The sequence below is a fragment of the Neofelis nebulosa genome, chromosome 11, assembly GCF_028018385.1.
Source record: "Neofelis nebulosa isolate mNeoNeb1 chromosome 11, mNeoNeb1.pri, whole genome shotgun sequence".
NCBI classification, from domain to species: Eukaryota; Metazoa; Chordata; class Mammalia; order Carnivora; family Felidae; genus Neofelis; species Neofelis nebulosa.
Window position 1 is genome coordinate 90,916,534 of NC_080792.1, and position 18,371 is coordinate 90,934,904.

The 18,371-nt window shown below is 51.7% G+C and overlaps 1 protein-coding gene across 1 annotated transcript in view; it reads left to right on the forward strand.

Moving 5' to 3' along the window:
• Positions 1 to 18,371, forward strand: part of TMEM132B (transmembrane protein 132B) — a 371,909-nt gene that overhangs the window by 263,006 nt on the left and 90,532 nt on the right. Inside the window, exon 4 of the mRNA XM_058691481.1 lies at positions 12,384 to 12,570. Coding sequence (XP_058547464.1) covers positions 12,384 to 12,570 — 187 coding nt within the window. The remainder of the gene's footprint in view (positions 1 to 12,383; positions 12,571 to 18,371) is intronic.

The window sequence follows — 18,371 nt, forward strand, 5'->3', positions numbered from 1 at the left end:
CAAGTCAAGGGTGAATGTTGTACCTTCTTAGAGAAAGCTGATAATCATTTCATTTGTGATGCTCCTTGGAAAAATGGTTCTCCTGTGGAGCCCTTTGCAACAGTGCCTGCCTTCTAAACATTAACACTGGACGTGAGAGGAACATGTTCTGGGTGTAGCATATAGCATCGTGCCTGTAGTTAACGATGCCGTATTGCCAACTTGAGATCTGCTAACGTTAGAGCTCATGTGAGTGTTCGAACCACAATTTTAAAAAATGGCATTGATGATTCCCAGTCCGGTGATGGCTGAGGAGTTGCTCTCATGTTAATACTCTCGCCGTGGACACCCTTGAACTCTGGAGACACTGCCGAGAGCGACCTAAAGAAACAGACACTTGGGAACAGAGAACAGCGTGGTGTGATTTTCCCATTTTGTGACTTATAGACTGATGGACGTCCCCATGCAGGGAAGCTGACGCTCTCCCCACCCTGTTATGGAGGACAATAAAGATGCCACAGACAGACATCTACATTGAGGGAGAGTGGCAAATGAGTGGGTAGATCCAGCCAAGGATGGACAGGAGTGACCTCATGCTCAAGGATCACCACGAACACACACATGTATTCATACATGAATGCTCAAGGTTGCCGTAGAGGTATGGTGTCAAAGCATGAACTCTGAGGTTCCCAGCTCATTCATTCATTCATTCATTCATCCATGACATATTTATGGAGGACCTACTGTGGGCCAAGTGCTTTTCTAGGTCTCGGAGGTATCGCAGGGAACAGAAAGAAAAACCCCTGGCCCCACTGAGTTTACAGTCTAGTAGACAGAAACAGCCAATAGGCAAGGCTAGTAAATAAAATCTAGTGTGTTTGTGGTGTTGAGTGCTATGGAGAAAGAGCAGGGGAGGGTGACAGGAATCGCTGGTGGAGGACATGGGTCTTCCAGCAGGGTCACTAACGAGGACCTTGCTTGGAAGGTAACATTTGAGGCAGGTCCTGACGGTGAGGGGGTAGGTGGTGCCGATATCGCCGGGCAGAGGGGTCCAGATGGAAGGGAGAGCCGAGGCAGCTGTGTGCCTGATGCTGGGGGAGCTGCGGGGACAGGGGACAGCAAAGGTGTCACGGACGTAGCAGGCACGGTGGGGGAGGGGGTTCCGGGGTGTGTAGGGCCTTAGAGATCCTTGTAAGGACTTGTGTTTTTATGTGGATGAGATGAGAATTTTTGAAGGGTTTTGAACAGAAGAGTGAAAATACCAGGGGTGCCTGGGTGGCTCAGTCGGTCAAGCATGCAACTCTTGATTTTGGCTCAGGTCACGATCTCATGGTTTCATGGCTTCCAGCCCCGCACCAGGCTCTGTGCTGACGGTGTGCAGACCCTGCTTGGGGTTCTCTCTCTCTCCCTCTGTCTGTCCTTCCCCGATTCATGCTTTCTCTCTCTCAGAATAAATAAACTTAAAAAAAAAAAAAGGAGACTGAAGATACCTGACCTGTGTTTTAACAAGACTCGGGCTGCCATGGAGGGAAGTGTGGCAGTGGGGACCCGTGTGGCAGTCGAGGACACGGGAAGTGAAGGCACTGCAGATGTATGTCTCCCAGGCAGAACTGGAGGGCTTTCTGGACAGATCAGGTGTGGGTAGCCAGGGAAGAAGCGTTCAGGATGAACGAGGGGTCCACCTGAGCGTCTGGGAGGGTGGGCGGAGTGGAGTGGCCTTCAATGGGAGAGAAGTGTGTGGTGAGGGGGTGTGTGTGGCGAGGGGCAGAAGCTGAGGATCAGGTCTGAGATGTCTGTTAGACACCCAACGGGAGCTGTCCAGTGTGCAATTGGAAAAGAGAGTCTGGAAGTTGGGAGAGAAGGCCAGGCTGTAGGTGAAACTTCATGATTCGTACACCCCACCGCTCTGTCTGCGGGCAGTGACTTCCCCTGGTGCTGACAGGCACATGTCTGTGACCTTGAAATCTTGCCGTAGGTGAAGGTGAGCATTCCTCTGACCCAGTGCCGCAGGCAGCCCAGTGCGGCCCGATCTTTGCTCGGTCGGCCGCGAACACAGCCCTGGTCATCTAATTGTGGCAGTCCCCGTAACGGAGAGCCCCGCGTAGTCCTTTGGGCAGGATGCCGCTCCAGTATCTCAGCAGGGAAAACACCAGGACCAGGGATAAATTGGCACTGATTGTGGCTGCCGGCTGGCCCCTGGTGACCAGGCAAGCCTGCAGGGTGCGTGACTTGTAGATGGTCTTCGCGGCCACCTGGAATAGCCCGCTAACCAGCCTGAACAGGGCACGACCCCGGGACCTCATTAGCAGCTGCTCTCACTGGAAGGAGCCAGCCCTCCCGTCAGGCAGGAGAAGAATCCCCGTTTAATGAGGCCCTTCCCAGGGCAGGTGCAGAGTAATCCTGAGCAACGCGTCAGGAGGAAGGTTTTGCACTTAGAAGCAGACTCTTGGCAAAGTAACTAGAGTTTCCCCGAGTGAGATTCTGCTCTGCACTCTCCCCTTGTATGCGTAACGGGGCCTGGCACAGAGCTGGGGACCTTGTCATCTCTCAGTGATGTGCGGTCCCAGGTAAGTGACTGGTACGTGTCGTGTCTTCTGCGTGGACTCCGGAGGCGGACGGCACCGGGTCCTGGAGGCTGCCCTCCCCGCTGCGTGACCTGCCTGAGCCAGGCTGTCCCTGTGCCAAGGGCGGGACCGCGGCTCCCCACGTGCCTTCTGGGGGATTGCCCTTGCTGGCCGCTGTGGTCGGATGGGGCCATGTGGCCGGTGCCGCCATCATCGGGGAGGACCACCAGAGTCCTCCCGACTCAGAGGACTGGGGCTCAGAGAGCGGCGCTCTAGAGGCAGACCGGGCATTCGGTGTGCCCCGTGCGCGTACGAGCGAGGCGAAGCATCGTACGTGTTCGTGCTCACACATGCACCGCTGTCTCTGGGGGAGGGGGGGGGTGCTGTAAGAAAATGAATAACTTTGGTTGGCAGAGGGCAGAGGGGGCTTCACTGTTGTCTTTTTAAAAATATTTTAAGTTTATTTAAACTTACTTAAACCAGGGGCGCCTGGGTGGCGCAGTCGGTTAAGCGTCCGACTTCAGCCAGGTCACGATCTCGCGGTCCGTGAGTTCGAGCCCCGCGTCAGGCTCTGGGCTGATGGCTCGGAGCCTGGAGCCTGTTTCCGGTTCTGTGTCTCCCTCTCTCTCTGCCCCTCCCCCGTTCATGCTATGTCTCTCTCTGTCCCAAAAATAAATAAAAAAAAAAACGTTGAAAAAAAAAAATTAAAAAAAAAAAAAAAAAAAAAAAAACTTACTTAAACCAGAGATGGTGCGATTGGGGGGAGGAGCGGAGAGAGAGAATCCTAAGCAGGCTCCCAGCTGTCAGTGCAGAGCCCAGCTCGGGGCTCAAACACAAAACCACGAGATCATGACCTGAGCTGAAGCCGGATGCTTAACTAATTGAGCCACCCCGGTGCCCCAAGACTTCTTTTTTAAAGTTTACTTATTTTAACAGATTGAGAGAGAGAGAGAGAGAGAGAGAGAGAGCACGTGCACTCGTTGGGGAGGGGCCTAGATGGAGGGAGAGGGAGAGAATCCCAAGCAGGCTTCGCGCTGTCGGCGCAGAGCCTGACGCGGGGCTCGAACTCACGAACCCGCGAGATCATGACCTGAGCCGAAGTCAGACGCTTAACCAACCGAGCCACCCAGGCGCCCCCTTGGGTCGCTTATATAACAAGCGTTTCCCTCGAGGTTGGCGATAGGAAGACACAGGGGGGCCGACTCAGAAAAGTTGTATTTTGGAAGTCGGTGTGAGCTGGTTTCGGGGATGTCAGAAAGGCAGAGGCAGAGGGAAGAAAGAGCTAATTGTGGCGGTTGTCTTAGAGCTGTCTCCGGGCTTGTCACGGTGACGTTGACAACATCGAATCAGCTGGAAGTGAGGGGCGAGTGTTAGCGCGAGAGACAGTCCTGGGTTTCGCGCAGGTGCCTAAGCGTTCGCTCAGTTCCGAGATGTATCGTTTTCAGCTCTGGGAAGCTGCTGGGAAGCAAAAAGAAGGTCGCCCGTACCGGTCTGCGAGGTGCTTTAAAATATTTAAAGGCAGAAAAAGAAGACGACTCTCCTTTCCTTTTCCTGCGGTTGGAAAGTGGGGCAGTGGGTTGGTTCTTAGGAGCCGTTTTAGGAGTCAGATGGAGAGTCTGGGAACTACGGATTTGAGAGTTAAGCCCAAGGAGAAGAAACTAAATGAGACAGAGAGAGGGAGAGGGAGATAGACAGTTGACAGTGGTAGCTTTCTATTTTTTGTAACACTTACTTATTTTTGACAGAGAGAGAGAGAGAGAGAGAGACAATGAGCAGGGGAGGGGCAGAGAGAGAGGGAGACACAGAATCCGAAGCAGGCTCCAGGCTCCGAGCTGTCAGCACAGAACCCGACTTGGGGCTCGAACTCATGAACCGCGAGATCATGACGTGAGCCGAAGTCAGACGCTTACCTCACTGAGCCACCTAGGCGCCCCTATTTTCTTCAAATTTTAAAAGAAATCAATATTCCACATCTAATCGAAGCCTTTACATACCCCTTGCTGGTGTCCTTCTCTCTTTCCCTCCTCCGAGGGAGACATTATCATTACCATGCCTGTGTTTATGGTTTTTAATATAAACTGTATAAAGAGTGGTTGCACATGAGTTTACCATTTTTATAAAAAATATCATGCCATACATATCCTTTTGTGACTTGATTTTCCCCTCTCATTCTTTTGGGTTTCTTTTTTACTTAAGAAAATTAAGATATAATTAACACACCATAAAATGCCTCCTTTTAGAAGTATACCATCGGTGGTGTTTTTTCTTTTTTTAGTAGATTCCTAGATTTTTTTTTTTTTTAGTAGATTCATAAAATGGAATCGTTGCCACTAATTTCAAAACATTTTCATCAGCCCCCCAGAGAAGCTCTGTACCCATTGGCTGTCAATTCCAACTGGACAGTTGGGCTGTTTTCACTTTTCGACTGTTACGGAAAACGCCACAACGAACATCTGTGTACAACTGTTTTGGGGACACTGTGAACTCTTCCTGTGCCAGGTTGGGAACCTTTGAGGAGGATCTCACACCTGCCAGGAAGTGTTCTTCACCCAGTCGAGGTCAGAGTTTAGCACCGAGGCCAGGGCTGTGGCTAGAGACTGGACCTCACGCGAACACCCGGGCAGGAGGGCAGAGGGAGACACGTTCCCAGGAGAACAAGGAGTCATTTGTGAGCTGGAAACACAGCTCGCGAGGTGTTTACTAGAAGCTCAAAAATGAAATGTGTTTTCTCACAGATCACAAATGTCTACAGGGACCTGAGGGACACGATACATGAAGAAAGGAGCTTATCGTGGACTTGCAGCCCCATGGGTAGGGGTGGCATCCCGTTGCCCCTGCTGACTGTGCCCACATGGGAATGTAGGCACCCCGTTTCCCCAAAGAAGCCAGAAACCCCATTTCTACGGGGGGTGGGTGTGGATGTTCTGCTTTTAAAAACATTGGCAGCTGGGGCACCTGGGTGCCTCAGTTGGTCAAGCGTCCGACTGTTGATTTCGGCTCAGGTCATGATCTCATGGTTCATGAGTTCGAGCCCTGCATGGAGCTTGTTTGGGATTCTCTGTTTCCCTCTCTTTCTGCCCCTCCCCTTCTTGTGCTCACTCGCTCTCTCTCTCTCTCTCTCTCTCTCTCTCTCTCTCTGTCTCTCAAAATAAATAAACTTAAAAAATATTCGTAACTAGGGGTGCCTGAGTTGCTCAGTTGGTTGAGCATCCGACTTCGGCTCGGGTCATGATCTCACGGCTCGTGGGTTTGAGCCCCGTGTTGGGCTCTGTGCTGACAGCTCGGAGCCTGGATCCTGCTTCAGATCCTGTGTCTCCCTCTCTCTCTGCCCCTCCCCAGCTTGCACTCGCTCTCTCTCTCTCTGTCAAAAGTAAATAAAAACTTAAAAAAAATTAAAAAAATACTCGTAATTAGTTCAAATTTTGTAAAAACAAGGTAGTGGGTCAGTTAATGAAGTGTGGCTCTGGCCACCTGCAGCTCAGTGGACCCCTGAGGTCGTAACCTCTGTAGCCTTCGTAGTCAACCAGGAATGCAGTAAAGGAGCCTCTATGCTTGGACTATTCCCATTCGACATCGTCTCAGAATTTGTTTTTGCAAAGTTCTATGTAGGAATTTGATGATGGGAAGACAGAAAATCAAACCAACGAGGAGAGACTGTTTTGAGACCGAAAGATGAGAAGTCCCTGCTCGAGACTCATGGCCGTTACATAGTTTTAGACCTCTGACTGCCAACCACTGGCTGATTCGTCAGCCTGAAACATCCTTTCCACAGAGCGTACAGGCCGTGCTGCCTTTGACAAAACAGCAATGAGGAGGTAGTGGCTGGATTTTATGGGATTGCAGCAGGAGATGATTTATTCGCGCCGGATTCTGAGAGCTGGCCCTTAGCTCGTGATGAGAAGAGCTGCAGGGCAGACAGAGCCTCTGCTCCATCGATGGCATTGATGACCAGAGATTGTTTCTCTCCTCTCCCGGAGGGCTGGTGTTGGGGGCAGGGCAGGTGGGGAGTGGGAAGGGTGTCTGGAGGGGAGGGGAAAGGGTGTGATGAGAGATCCCAAGCAATGGGGCCATAGTAGTTATCTGTCTTACTAACCTATTGTTCAAAGATCAGCCCTAGTCTAGCCTCCTCCAGGAAGCCTTCCCTGACTTGCCAGTTTCTGTCTCCTTCCCACATCTGGTCTCTGGGTTCCCTAAGCACATATTCCTCTGAGATATCGCTTCCGCTGTTGTTTGGTATTCATTGATTAATTCATTCAGCAGATGTTTAATGAGCACCAACTATGTCCTAGGCAGGGTTCTAAGTGCTGGGGACACAGAGCAGGCAAAGAACCTACATTCATATGTGTGTGTGCGTGTGTGTGTGTGTGTGTGTGTGAGAGAGAGAGAGAGAGAGAGGGAGAGAGAGGGAGAGAGAGCCAGAGTGAGCAGGGGAGGGGCAGAGAGAGAGAGAGGCAGGAGAGAGAGAATTATAAGCAGGCTCCATGCTGCCAGCAGAGAGCCCGATGTGGGGCTCAAACTCACAAACTGTGAGATCATGACCTGAGCTGAGATCAAGAGTCAGATGCTTAACCAACTGAGTCACTCAGACGTGCCCCCAAACCATCCATCCATCAATCCATCAATCAACCAATCAGTCAGTCGCTTGGTAGGTTAAAAGGTAAAAGCTATAGAAAACGTGGGTCTGGCTAAGGGGTCGCAACCGTAGGGTTGGGGGATGAGGGGTGGATAGTGTGGTCAGAAGAGGATTTACTGAGCAGGTGGTGTTTGAACAAAGACTGGATGTTCTTTTTCATTTAGCACCTTGTGTTCATGCTGATGGTTTGGGATAAACTTTCCCGTGACTTTTTTTTTCAAGCTCAAAATAGATTTACTCATTTATTTGACAAACATTTGCTGAGGATCCGTTTGGTTCTCTTCATTCTTTCGGGTCTCAGCTCAAATGTCAGTTTTTTATAGGGGCTGGTCCTGATCACCTTTCATTGTCTCCAGTTGTGATCTGTAGTCTAGTCTAAAGTAAAAATGGGAGTGCTTGGGTGGCTCAGTCAGTTAAGTGTCCGACTTCGGCTCAGGTCATGATCTCGCAGTCTGTGAGTTCGAGCCCCACGTCGGGCTCTGTGCTGACAGCTCAGAGCCTGGAGCCTGCTTCGGGTTCGGTGTCTCCCTCTCTCTCTGCCCCTCCCCCACTCGTGTACACACTCACTCTCTCTCAAAAATAAGTAAATGTTTAAAATTTTTTTTAAGTAAAAATGGACTATTTTAAAATTGTACTTAAAATTTTTTAATTGAAAAAACTTTAGCTTTTTTTTTTTTTTAAAGTTCAAGTCTATTTTATTTTTAGGAGAGCATTTTTCATGACCAGGACTTACCTTATTTATTTACCTGATTAGTAAGACAGGGGTCTTATCGATTTGTATATGAATGAATGAATTCTCCGTGCCTGACACATCGTATCTGCTTAATAAATGTCATTGGGTAAAATGAATGTGCCAGGGACCGTAGTGACTGTGGTGTTATAATAGGTTTTGGCCTTTGAAGAATTAGGTTCCTACCATCCAGCAATGATGCTCGTTGGTATTTTACCCAAAGAAGTTGAAAACCTAGGTCCACAAACCAAGATGTCCTTCAGTGGATGGATAAACAAATCATGGTCCATCCGGACAGTGGAATGTTATCAGCACTAAAAAGGAATGAGCTATCGAGCCATGAAATATGCGTAAGAACCCTGAGTGCATATCACTAAGTGAAAGAAGCCAGTCGGAAGAGGCTGCGTGCCGTAGGATTCCAACGATAGGACATTCCGGAAAAGGCAACATCATGGAGACGGTAAAAGATCAGTGGTTGCCAGGGATTGAGTGGAGGAGCGGTAAATAGGCACAGCCCGGAGGATTTTTGGGGTGGTGAGAATACTCTGTGCATCACCATATGGCAGATCTGTGTCATAAGTTTGTCCGGACCTATCGAGTGAACCATAACGTCAATCATGGACTCCGGGTGATTGTGATGTGTCAGTGTAGGTTCACTGATGATGACAAATGTACCATCTGGTGGGGATGTTGATAACAGGGGAAGCTTGTTGGGGGGCAGGGGGAATATGGGAAATCTCTATACCCTCCCCTCAATTTTGCTGTGAACTTAAAACTGTTGGGGGAAAAAAACGACAACAAAGTCTTAAAAAAAAAAAAAAGAAGAAGAGAATTACATTGTAATGGTGGAGACAGACATACCTTCTCAAAGCAAGGAGTATATAAATATACTTACCAGGCAGGCATAAGAATATAGCTCAGAATTCAGCTGACTGGTAGCTCCTTGTGTCCCAGAAGGCAAATGACAGCCCCCGGAATTTTACGGGATGTCCTGCTGGGCCTTTTAAGTATGTTCGATGAATTAAACAATTACATATTGAATCCCTACGATTTGCTGGGTACTGTGCCAGCTGCTACGGGCACATCCTTGTCCTCACGGGGTGAACAGTCTAGATGGGATGGCAAATTTCAGTCTCCTCGTACTTACTGTGAGTAACCAGCAGATCTACTCTGGGGCATTTGTTCATTGCAGTCATGGGTCAGTATGTTCCTTGCTTTGTGGTCATTTAAAAAGTAATGACCAGAGAAAGATTCTTAAGACAGAGACCCTGACAGAGGTCAGCCTCTCTTGCTCCATTTCTAGAAAAACTCATGTGGGGAAGGCTTTAGCATCTCAGCCTGGTAGCTCAGAACCATCTAGAAGTTTGTGGGGATTGTGGGGAGGGGTAAAAAAATCTATGTAAATGGCACAGTTTACTGGAGAGGAGTTCAAGCTTTTGATTAAAAAATTTTTTGTGTGTGTTTATTTTTGAGAGAGAGAGAGAGAGAGAGAGAGACAGAGTGTGAGCAGGGGAGGAGCAGAGAGAGAGGGAGACACAGAATCTGAAGCAGGTTCCAGGCTCTGAGCTGTCAGCACAGAGCCCGACGTGGGGCTTGAACCCACAGACTGCGAGATCGTGACTTGAGCTGAAGTCAGACGCTTAACTGACTGAACCACCCAGCACCCCAAGCTGGTTCAAGCTTTTGAACCCCCCTCCCCACTTCATTCCTCCTTTCCCATCCCTGTCCCCTTCCACCACCAACCAAACAAACAAACAACAAAAACAAAACAAAACAAAACAAAACAAAACCCAGCTATAATTATTTGTCGTCTTGGGTTATATGCTGAGAAATGGCTGGGTGTGGCTCCAGGGGACAGGCTGCTGGGTTGGGCCCCCATTCCCCTCTCCTGCCCCATCCCTCCCTCTCCTTCTTGCTGACATGTCTGAGCTGTAGCCACACTGTGCATTTAAAAGCTGTCCCAGCCCCACTTCTGGGGTCCCAGGGTCCCAGGGTCCCAGGAAAGAGGCTCAGCTTTTATTGAAGCAGTTTCTACAGGACTTTGGGAACCAAGTCCTTTCGGGAGGATGCTGTGTGCTCTCACTCGAGGGGAGAAGTCGCCTAGCCCCATTTCCTGCCTGACCTCTGCCAACACACACATGCACACGTACGCACACACACACGCACGCGCTCACTTCTCCACCCCAGGGAAAAATGTCTAATGAATGTCTCATGGCTGAAGTACTGATCCAGGTTCCTCAAAGGCAGTTGGTAATTATTAAGTCGAGAGGATCGTGAAACACTGTTCTAAGTTTGAAAGGCTTATCAAGAGTAGATCAGGAGCAGGTAGTTAATAATTATAAACCCATTTCCATGGAAATGGCCTTATTAGCAAGGACGCCAGCTGCTTGAAAGCAAAAGACCGCCTTTCCAGTTGGAGGGAAATGACCTAAAATAAAAACTTGTGCATAAAAGTGACTCTGAGTTGGTCGTTGATCCGTTTCTAGCTGGACTTGGGCAGAGTCCCATAGCTGGTCCAGCTCATGGGCTGGACAGTCAGAGAGGAGAAGGAAGGACCCACGGAGAATGGGGCTGCCCTCTTTGCCCAGAGACCGGCTGCTTCTGTACCCCGAGACCGGAGTGCAGATTTAGCAGGATTAAGCTGCCAATAGCAGAAAGTTATCACTTTCTTGGCGTTCACTTTGCTGGGATCCACTGAATGCTGAGAAACCAGGAGGTATTGGAAGCTGCCCTCCAGTCGTGGTGACAAGCACGGCACACGGTCCAGAGGGATCGAAGATCTGGTCTGAAAGGACCGAGCGTCTCTTACAGGAGGACACCCAGCAGATGGAGAAGTGAGGAAATCCTGTGACCAGAGAGGAGATTTTTCAGGCCGGAGTGTGGTGGGTGGGGAACGAGGGTCGTGGAGTGGGTCCCTAAGTTCCTGAGACCCTGAAATCCCTTCGGCAGCTCAGGGTCAGCCCTTAATCTCCCCCCTTCTGTGCCTTCTCACTAAAGATGCCCAGTAAATCAGGGTCCCCTGGGGGGGGGGTGGTCCCCATGCGTGCCCACTGTCCACCTTCTCACAAGGCCTGGGATCTCTATGCAGCAAACACTGTCCTCCCCGTGCAGAACAACACGACAAATAGATACTTGAGGACTCGCAGCTCGCAAGTCCCACACCCAGCCTCAGCTCAGCTGGGAACACCCGGCTGTGTTACTTTAATAAAGTTATGTTTCGGTTTAAGTAGCTGCTTCTGGCTAGTGGCCACTGGATGAGACAGAGCAACATCAGAGTTTCTTAAGCCCTTGGCTGCGTGGGAAAAGGTTAGATGCGACCAAGTCTGTGTGGAGTCTGCTGTGGTTCTGATTTGTGTGGAATTCTGTATGGGCAGGTCAGTTCTGTCAATACGATTGCTGTGCCTGAATGAGGTCTTGGGTGCCTGGATGCCTCCCTCTCGCCAGCCGCCTGTGGTTTTGACCCCCTTCGGGAGTTGGCCGGGGGAGGGGAGCTGTCCATGGTAGCAGACGTCTGGGGGCCAAGCAGCCTGCCCAGGTTCATTTCCAAAGTCTTTCCTCACAGGTTGCGCGTTGGGGGTTCAAACTGAAGACCCTGTCCAGACCCTAAAAGGCAGGGCAGAGGCGTCCAGGCCCACTTGGGTCCAGGCAGGCCCGCTGGCAGGAAAGGAATAAGTTGGTTCGTGTGACTCAGGTCTTGGGCGACTGTGAATCAGTTACTCGGCCGTCCTATTCCTTGGCTGGGGATAATGCTAGCACCAGGGTGGGAGGAGGCTACAGCAGGAATCACTCACAAGTCCTGTGCTGGCTGGCTTCTGTTTTAACTCTGTTCGGTGACTTATGTTGGTACAATAGTCAGCCTATAATTTACAACGTCCTTGTCAATGATAAGACGCTCCCTGTGTACAAAAATATCATTGAGAATGGCATTGGCCTTTTCCACCTATAAATGCCCCATCCACCTTCTTCCCCGCTTCCAAATACACATGCAGCGCTGTCGCTCCATGAATTAAGGCGGGTGGATTCTTTACATCTCATGCCATTTCGGGCTCACGAAATGAACAATCTACTGTACTATCTTATATGTTGCTCATAGTTATGTAGCGAACCTGGGCATGCGTTGGGTGGGGGCGACACCAGACAGGAGGCTCAGGGCGCCTTGCCATGCGCGGTGCTGGATGGTGGCATGGGCATGCGTTGGGTGGGGGCGACACCAGACGGGAGGCTCAGGGCGCCTTGCCGTGCGCGGTGCTGGATGGTGGCATGGGCATGCGTTGGGTGGGGGCGACACCAGACGGGAGGCTCAGGGCGCCTTGCCGTGCGCGGTGCTTGGAGGCTCTGTCAGCACCGCCGTGTGCTCTGTTGAAGTTGGCAGTCACCCTTTCGACTGGCAAGGAGGAGGGTGGCAATTTATTACATTCTTGATGTTCTGCTGAGTGTCAGGTTTTAAATGGCACTTTCGCATGTGTTTGTTTTCCAGGACAAATGGCTCCTTCTATGAGATCTTGCAAGTGGACTTTGGGGTCGACAACAGCAGTGGCCTGGCCGGGGCCCAGCCCATCACCTGGCAGGTGGAATACCCAGTGGAGGACTCCATGAGCGAGCTGGCCGTCTCCGAGATCTTTGTCAGCCAGACATCCTTCGTGGGCATTGTCCCTCTTGCGATGGTGAGAAATTTGAGCTTCGGAAGGGGGTCACCAGGAAGTTTTCTTTGAGTGATTTAATACTCAAAGAAACATGAAGCGTTTTATAATCTGTTATTTTTTATGCTCTTGATGAAGTTGTTGAAGCAAAGGAAATGCACTTAGATTACATTTTATTTACCTACTTCCCATAATGCCTTCCTGGAAACTGTTTGGGGTCTACTGTAAATCTCTGTTCCTTGTGGATATTGGGGAACATTTCCCGGGGGGCCCTCGTCCTTTATCGTCTCAGTCTGTGCCCACGTCAGGACTAGGTGCTGTATCAGGGGTCTGCGTGGGGACAGTGCTTTGCATGTGAGCGAGTGGCCCGGGTCACTCGACTTCGCCGGGAAGTTCCCGGGGATCGTGGGGGTTGGACAACTGAAAAGTGCAGCTGGACTGAAGGAGCCTTGTTAGGATCTGACCAACTGGGCCTGTATAAGGTCCTGAAGGCCACAGAACCTGTTGTGTTTCTGTGCCTGGCCTGGAGTGACCAGATTTTTCCTCTGACTTTGGTTGAAGCTGCCTTCTCAACCAGACTCGGGGACCACACACCAGAGCACAGGGTCACGCATGAGGTTCCAGAATGTAAAAAGGACAGTGCCAGTGGGCCACAGGGATGATCAATCCCTGGGGAACGCTGCATTCCTAATACCCTTTTCCACACCGGAAATGTTCAGTGGAACACGAAAGATTCTGCATTGCTTTGGCCTTCCTGTCTGGGACCAAAATGTGGGGGTCAACACCCAGATATTCTAGGGCAATCTGTGGGTGCTTCTGTCATTCATACTCAAGTTGGATACCAGGGTTAAGATCCTTGTAAACGAAACCCTGCATCCTCCAATTAATTCTGCAATTCTGTATCTGTGTTCTTACTCTCGTCTGTGCCCGGAACACTTTCCCAAAGTCTCCCCAAGCCTGGCTCCTTCTCTTCAACTTGACTGTTCAGAGATGCACCCTTCCCCAGCCACGTTGGCCAGAACTGGCTCTCTGTCCCCCTTTGTGTCACTGTCTGCCCACGTCACCACACTGTTTCACCTCCTTCATAGATATCATGGGTGTTGGAGGTGCAGGGCTCACTACCCGTGTCCTCCCTGCAAGGTGAGATCCGTGGAGGTAGGGTTCTGGTCAGTCGTGTCCCTGTCTGTGACCCCAGCACCTAGAACGATGCCTCAGACAGTTCATATGTGCTGGAAACGAATGCTGGTGAAAGAACCCCATGCTTTAATCCAGGCTACTGGGCTCATCTGATTCTTGAAAGTTAGCCTGATGGAGTTTACCCCCATGAGCAACGATCTGCATGGTGGTTTTGGGGCAGAGCCACAACCAGCGGGAAATGGCCCTGCAAAGGGGCAGACATCGATGGATGTAGATTTTAAGGCAGAAGGAGGCCGTTCCGATTCTCCAGATCGACCTAGGTCTGGCTGAGGTTGGGTTGCATCTTTACGCCGAGTCCTTACAAGTTTGCGCTATGCTTGTAGGGGATCCCGCAGCCTCCCATTGCTTCTGAGGACGGAATTTCAAGGGAGGGCGTCATGCTCTCCTCTGATGGGCAGGTGCCGCTTCGGAGAGGAGCCGGAAAGGAGGCTGGAACCAGGCAGGGAGATAGACTCCTGGTTGGCCGAGTGCAGCCCACAGACCACATCCAGTCTGCTGCCTGTGTCTGTGGAAAAAGTTGCGTCAGAACACAGCCAAGTGATGGATGGTGATGCGTCGTTTACGACTGCTGTAGGGCTGTGTTGGCGCAGTTGCAACGACGCATCCTTGGCCAGAACTTGAGTTTAGCATCTTGCCGGAACTACCCTTCTGAGCAGAGTACCTGGGCGCGGGGACAATTATTCTGTCATTCTGGGCTTCAGGAGATATTAGTCTCGTCTCTTGGGATAACCTTTCCTGATGGACCTTTGCTACAGACGCTCAAATGCTCTTTGGCTGTGGTGACAGCCTCTCTCATGATGCCTGAAGACCTCACTGATGGCTCTTGGCTGAGTGGGGTGTCCCTCACGGGGACAGGACAGAGTCAGGGGGAGGGGAAGAGAAGGAGATGGTGAAACCCACACAGGAAGGAAGAACTTGGCAGATCAGGAAAAGCAGGTGGGCTTTGACCGTCTCTGCAGGGGCCAGCCTCCGTGACCCTGTGTCTTCCTGACAGGTGCCTGGGCTCAGCACCGGGGGTGGGGCGTGGTGGGGGAGGGTGGGGGGGTCGGGGGTGGGGGGGTGGAGGCATGTCTCTGACTATGAGATGCTGCACGTTGCTCCCCATCTGGTCAATCTTTACTTAGGGAAGGTTTCTTGCTTTTGGGCTTTAATTCCTTTTGTCAGGAAAGCGTTGGATCCTTGAGTGGTGTTTTGTATCGCAATCTCTTAAATCACTGTGAGGAGCCGCTTCAAAATGACCCCAGGGGACCAGAGCTATTTAGGAAAGTTTGCAGTGGGATGGTGGGACCGAGGTTGGTAGTTCATCTTTTTGAAATCGGTTGTTTGAGCTGCTCTCCAAACCCACAACTGCCAAGGGGTGGCCTTCGGGGTGGGGGTGGGGGCGTGGGGGTGGTTCTGCCTACTTGCTTAGCAGGGAAGTACCTTCTGTGTGCTCCTTCCCTTTCTCCCTTCCTGCCAGGCCCCTCCCCTCCCTCTTCTCTCCCCTCCCCCCTCCCCTACCTTCCCCTCCTCCTCCCTCCTCCCCCATCCTCCTCCTTTCCCCACCCCTTCCTTCTCCTTTCCCCTGCCCCTCCCCCTCCTTTCCCCTCTTCTCCTCCCCCGCCCCTCCCCTTTCTCCTCCCCTTCTCTCTCCCACCTCTCCTCCCCACACTCCTCCGGTCCCTCCTCCCTTCTCCTCCTCCCCCCTCCTTTCTTCCTTCCCCTCCCCCCTCCCCTTCCTTTCTCCTTCCCTCCCCCTCCCTTCCTCCCCCAAACCCCCTCCTCCTCTCCACCTCTTTTCTTCCTTCTCAGTGGCCACTAACCCTGGACAACTGCTGCATGATGTAAAGGTGCGATGAGACTTGTCCACAGGCATGAACAAAATGGCCTTGTTATTGTATGGGGTTGTACCTGGAAGCAGAAACCACTTTCCTAGTTCAGACAGAGTCATTTCAGTGCAAGCCCTCGGGTACGCGGGAATTAGGACAGATAAGAAGCCAGACACAGAACAGAAGAGAGTCGGGAAGCCTGGCAGGAGTGAGGGCTCCCCCACCCCAGGCTGGAGGCAGGGCACCGGGGCTGGGTCACCTAAGGAACCAGAGCCCGTCCGGGGAACGGACGCCGACTCTGGTTTTATCGCACGATGTGACTCTGATGTCCAAATGTGTCCTGTTCACCAGAAGCCTGTGCGCTCAGAACCCAGCCATGCCGAGTCCCAGGCCCAGCCAGAATGCTCCACTGGCTGGTTTCTCGTCTCTTTTCACCTTAAAGGTCACCTTGGAGAGGCCTCTCCCGGCCGCTCAGACCAACTTAGTTCCGTCCTTATATTCTTGCTGACTTGTCTCTTGTAGATTGCACCACTGTCTGCATTTCATGCTTATTTATATGTTTGTGCACATCTGTCTTGGCCTGGCTCCGATCAGGAGAAAGAATTTGAACAGGGAAAGTTTGATTTAAAGAGTTATTAATTCTGACAAGGACTGGAAAACGAGGGGTTGCTTAGTGAGAAGTGAAGAGAACGCTCAAGAACGTCTGGATGGAAGGCATCAGGAGTACCCCCCGCCCGAGGGCTGAGAGCGCGTGCCCAAGGAAGAGGTTCCCCCCACCCTGAGATCCAGACCTTATCGGAGAGAGGGTACAGTCACGGCTCACTGAATGTGGAGATATTGCTGAGGTGGCCGACCGGTGGAACTCGCTGGAATTTCGAGGACTGCACTTTACAGGGACGCGTCTCCTCGGAGGCACTTGCTGTCAAGGCACTCAAGGTGGATGCTGGGCAGAGCTGGGGGCTGCCGGGTGCCGCAGGAGCTGCCCATGAAGGCAGCCACCTGTGCCAGAGAAGTCACGGCGTGGGCACGGCAGCGGCCCGCAGAGAGAGCGCCACAATCAGAAAGCAAACCCTTTCCCTCTGCAGCGTCTCTCTGGCACCCTTACGGGCAAAGCTCCACACCTTGCCTTTCGGCGAAGGAAAAGTGTTAAGGACTCAGATCCATTTTCACAGAGCAGGTGATGAGGGGCACATTGGAGCTGGGCAGCAGTAGATTGCTAAGCAGATACTGGTCACGAGCTGCTTGATGGGAGGGACCATGTTTGCTCCGACCACCAGACATTTTCTCAGCACGGTGCATGGTGCCCCACGTACGGCATTTGCTCAACAAGGGAACGAATGGTTGTATTTACCATCGGAACCCAAGTCCACCGGCTGGAGCTCTCATTTGCCGTGTTAATTCTCTTTTGCCGCTGTAACAAATCATTCCAGACTTAATGGCTTAAAGCAACACAAGGTCACTGTCTTATAGTCTGCAGGCCAGAGTCTGACGTGGGTCTCCCTGGGCTACAATCAACGTGTCAGCAAGACTGCGTCCTTCTCGAGGCTGGGAGGGAGGCGGGTCCATTCGCTGCCCTTTCCAGCTCCCCGAGGCCGCCCGCATCCCTTGGCTCCTGGCTCCGTACCGCTCAGACCCCTGCTTCTGTCATTATGTCTCCTTTTGGAGCCTCTTGCGTCCCTCTGTCCCTCATAAGGACCCTTGTGATGACATTGGGTTCTCTTGGATATGAGTCAGGAAAAGCTCATCTCGAGAGCCTTCACGTTCCCTCTTGCTGTGCAAAGTAACATACCCATCGGTTCCGGGGGTTATGACGTGGGCATCCTTGGGGGGTGTTAATTTTCCTCCCACTCTCCCTGGTATGGGACACCAGTCTCCCCTTTCTGGTCCTCCTCAGGCTGTGTACCCCGAGCTCTCCGTCCTTCTTCTCACGATTCGTTCTTCTTTTTTAAATTTTTTTCAACGTTTTTTATTTATTTTTTTGGGACAGAGAGAGACAGAGCATGAACAGGGGAGGGGCAGAGAGAGAGAGAGACACAGAATCGGAAACAGGCTCCAGGCTCCGAGCCATCAGCCCAGAGCCTGACGCGGGGCTCGAACTCACAGACCGCGAGATCGTGACCTGGCTGAAGTCGGACGCTTAACCGACTGCGCCACCCAGGCGCCCCAAACGATTCGTTCTTCTGTTGCCTCCCCAGGCTGCTTTCCGAGCAGCTTTCTGGACCTCAGTGTCAACCCCAGCCAACCCACCACCTCTGACAGCTCCCCGCCCCTGGGGACACTGCTTTTCTGCCATCAGGAAAGCACTCCGCACTCTGCTGTTTCAGAGGATCCCACAGGAGAGCCACCACAGGCCTGGCGATCTTCGTTTACACACAAAGCCTTTCCTTCTGGAGGATATGGACCCCCCAGGGGCTGGGGCTGTTGGCTTCCTCCAACCCCTGGGGCTGGAAGAGACCTGAGGGCAGAGCCCAGCTGGCCTCTCCTTCTCCCTGTGGCCTCCTGGGGTCAGTTAACTTGTCTTTGCTTTCATTTCTCACCTGTGAATTTCCAAGTTAGAATCCCAGTCCCGTGTATCGCACAGCGGTGTTACGCGGACTGAGATCCAACAAATACGAACATGCTTACGACATCCAGGCAAATGGAAAGGTCACGTATGCAGTTGGAAAGCAACCCAGGAGGACTCAAGCACCTTCAACTCTTGTGTAGAGTTAGTGACTCTCTACCTTTCCAGCTTTGTTACCCTGTTGCTTTGCTGGGGTGATGTACATCCTGGGAAAACGTCAATCATTTCCACCTTTCAGGGAGTTGGCAGTGAAACAT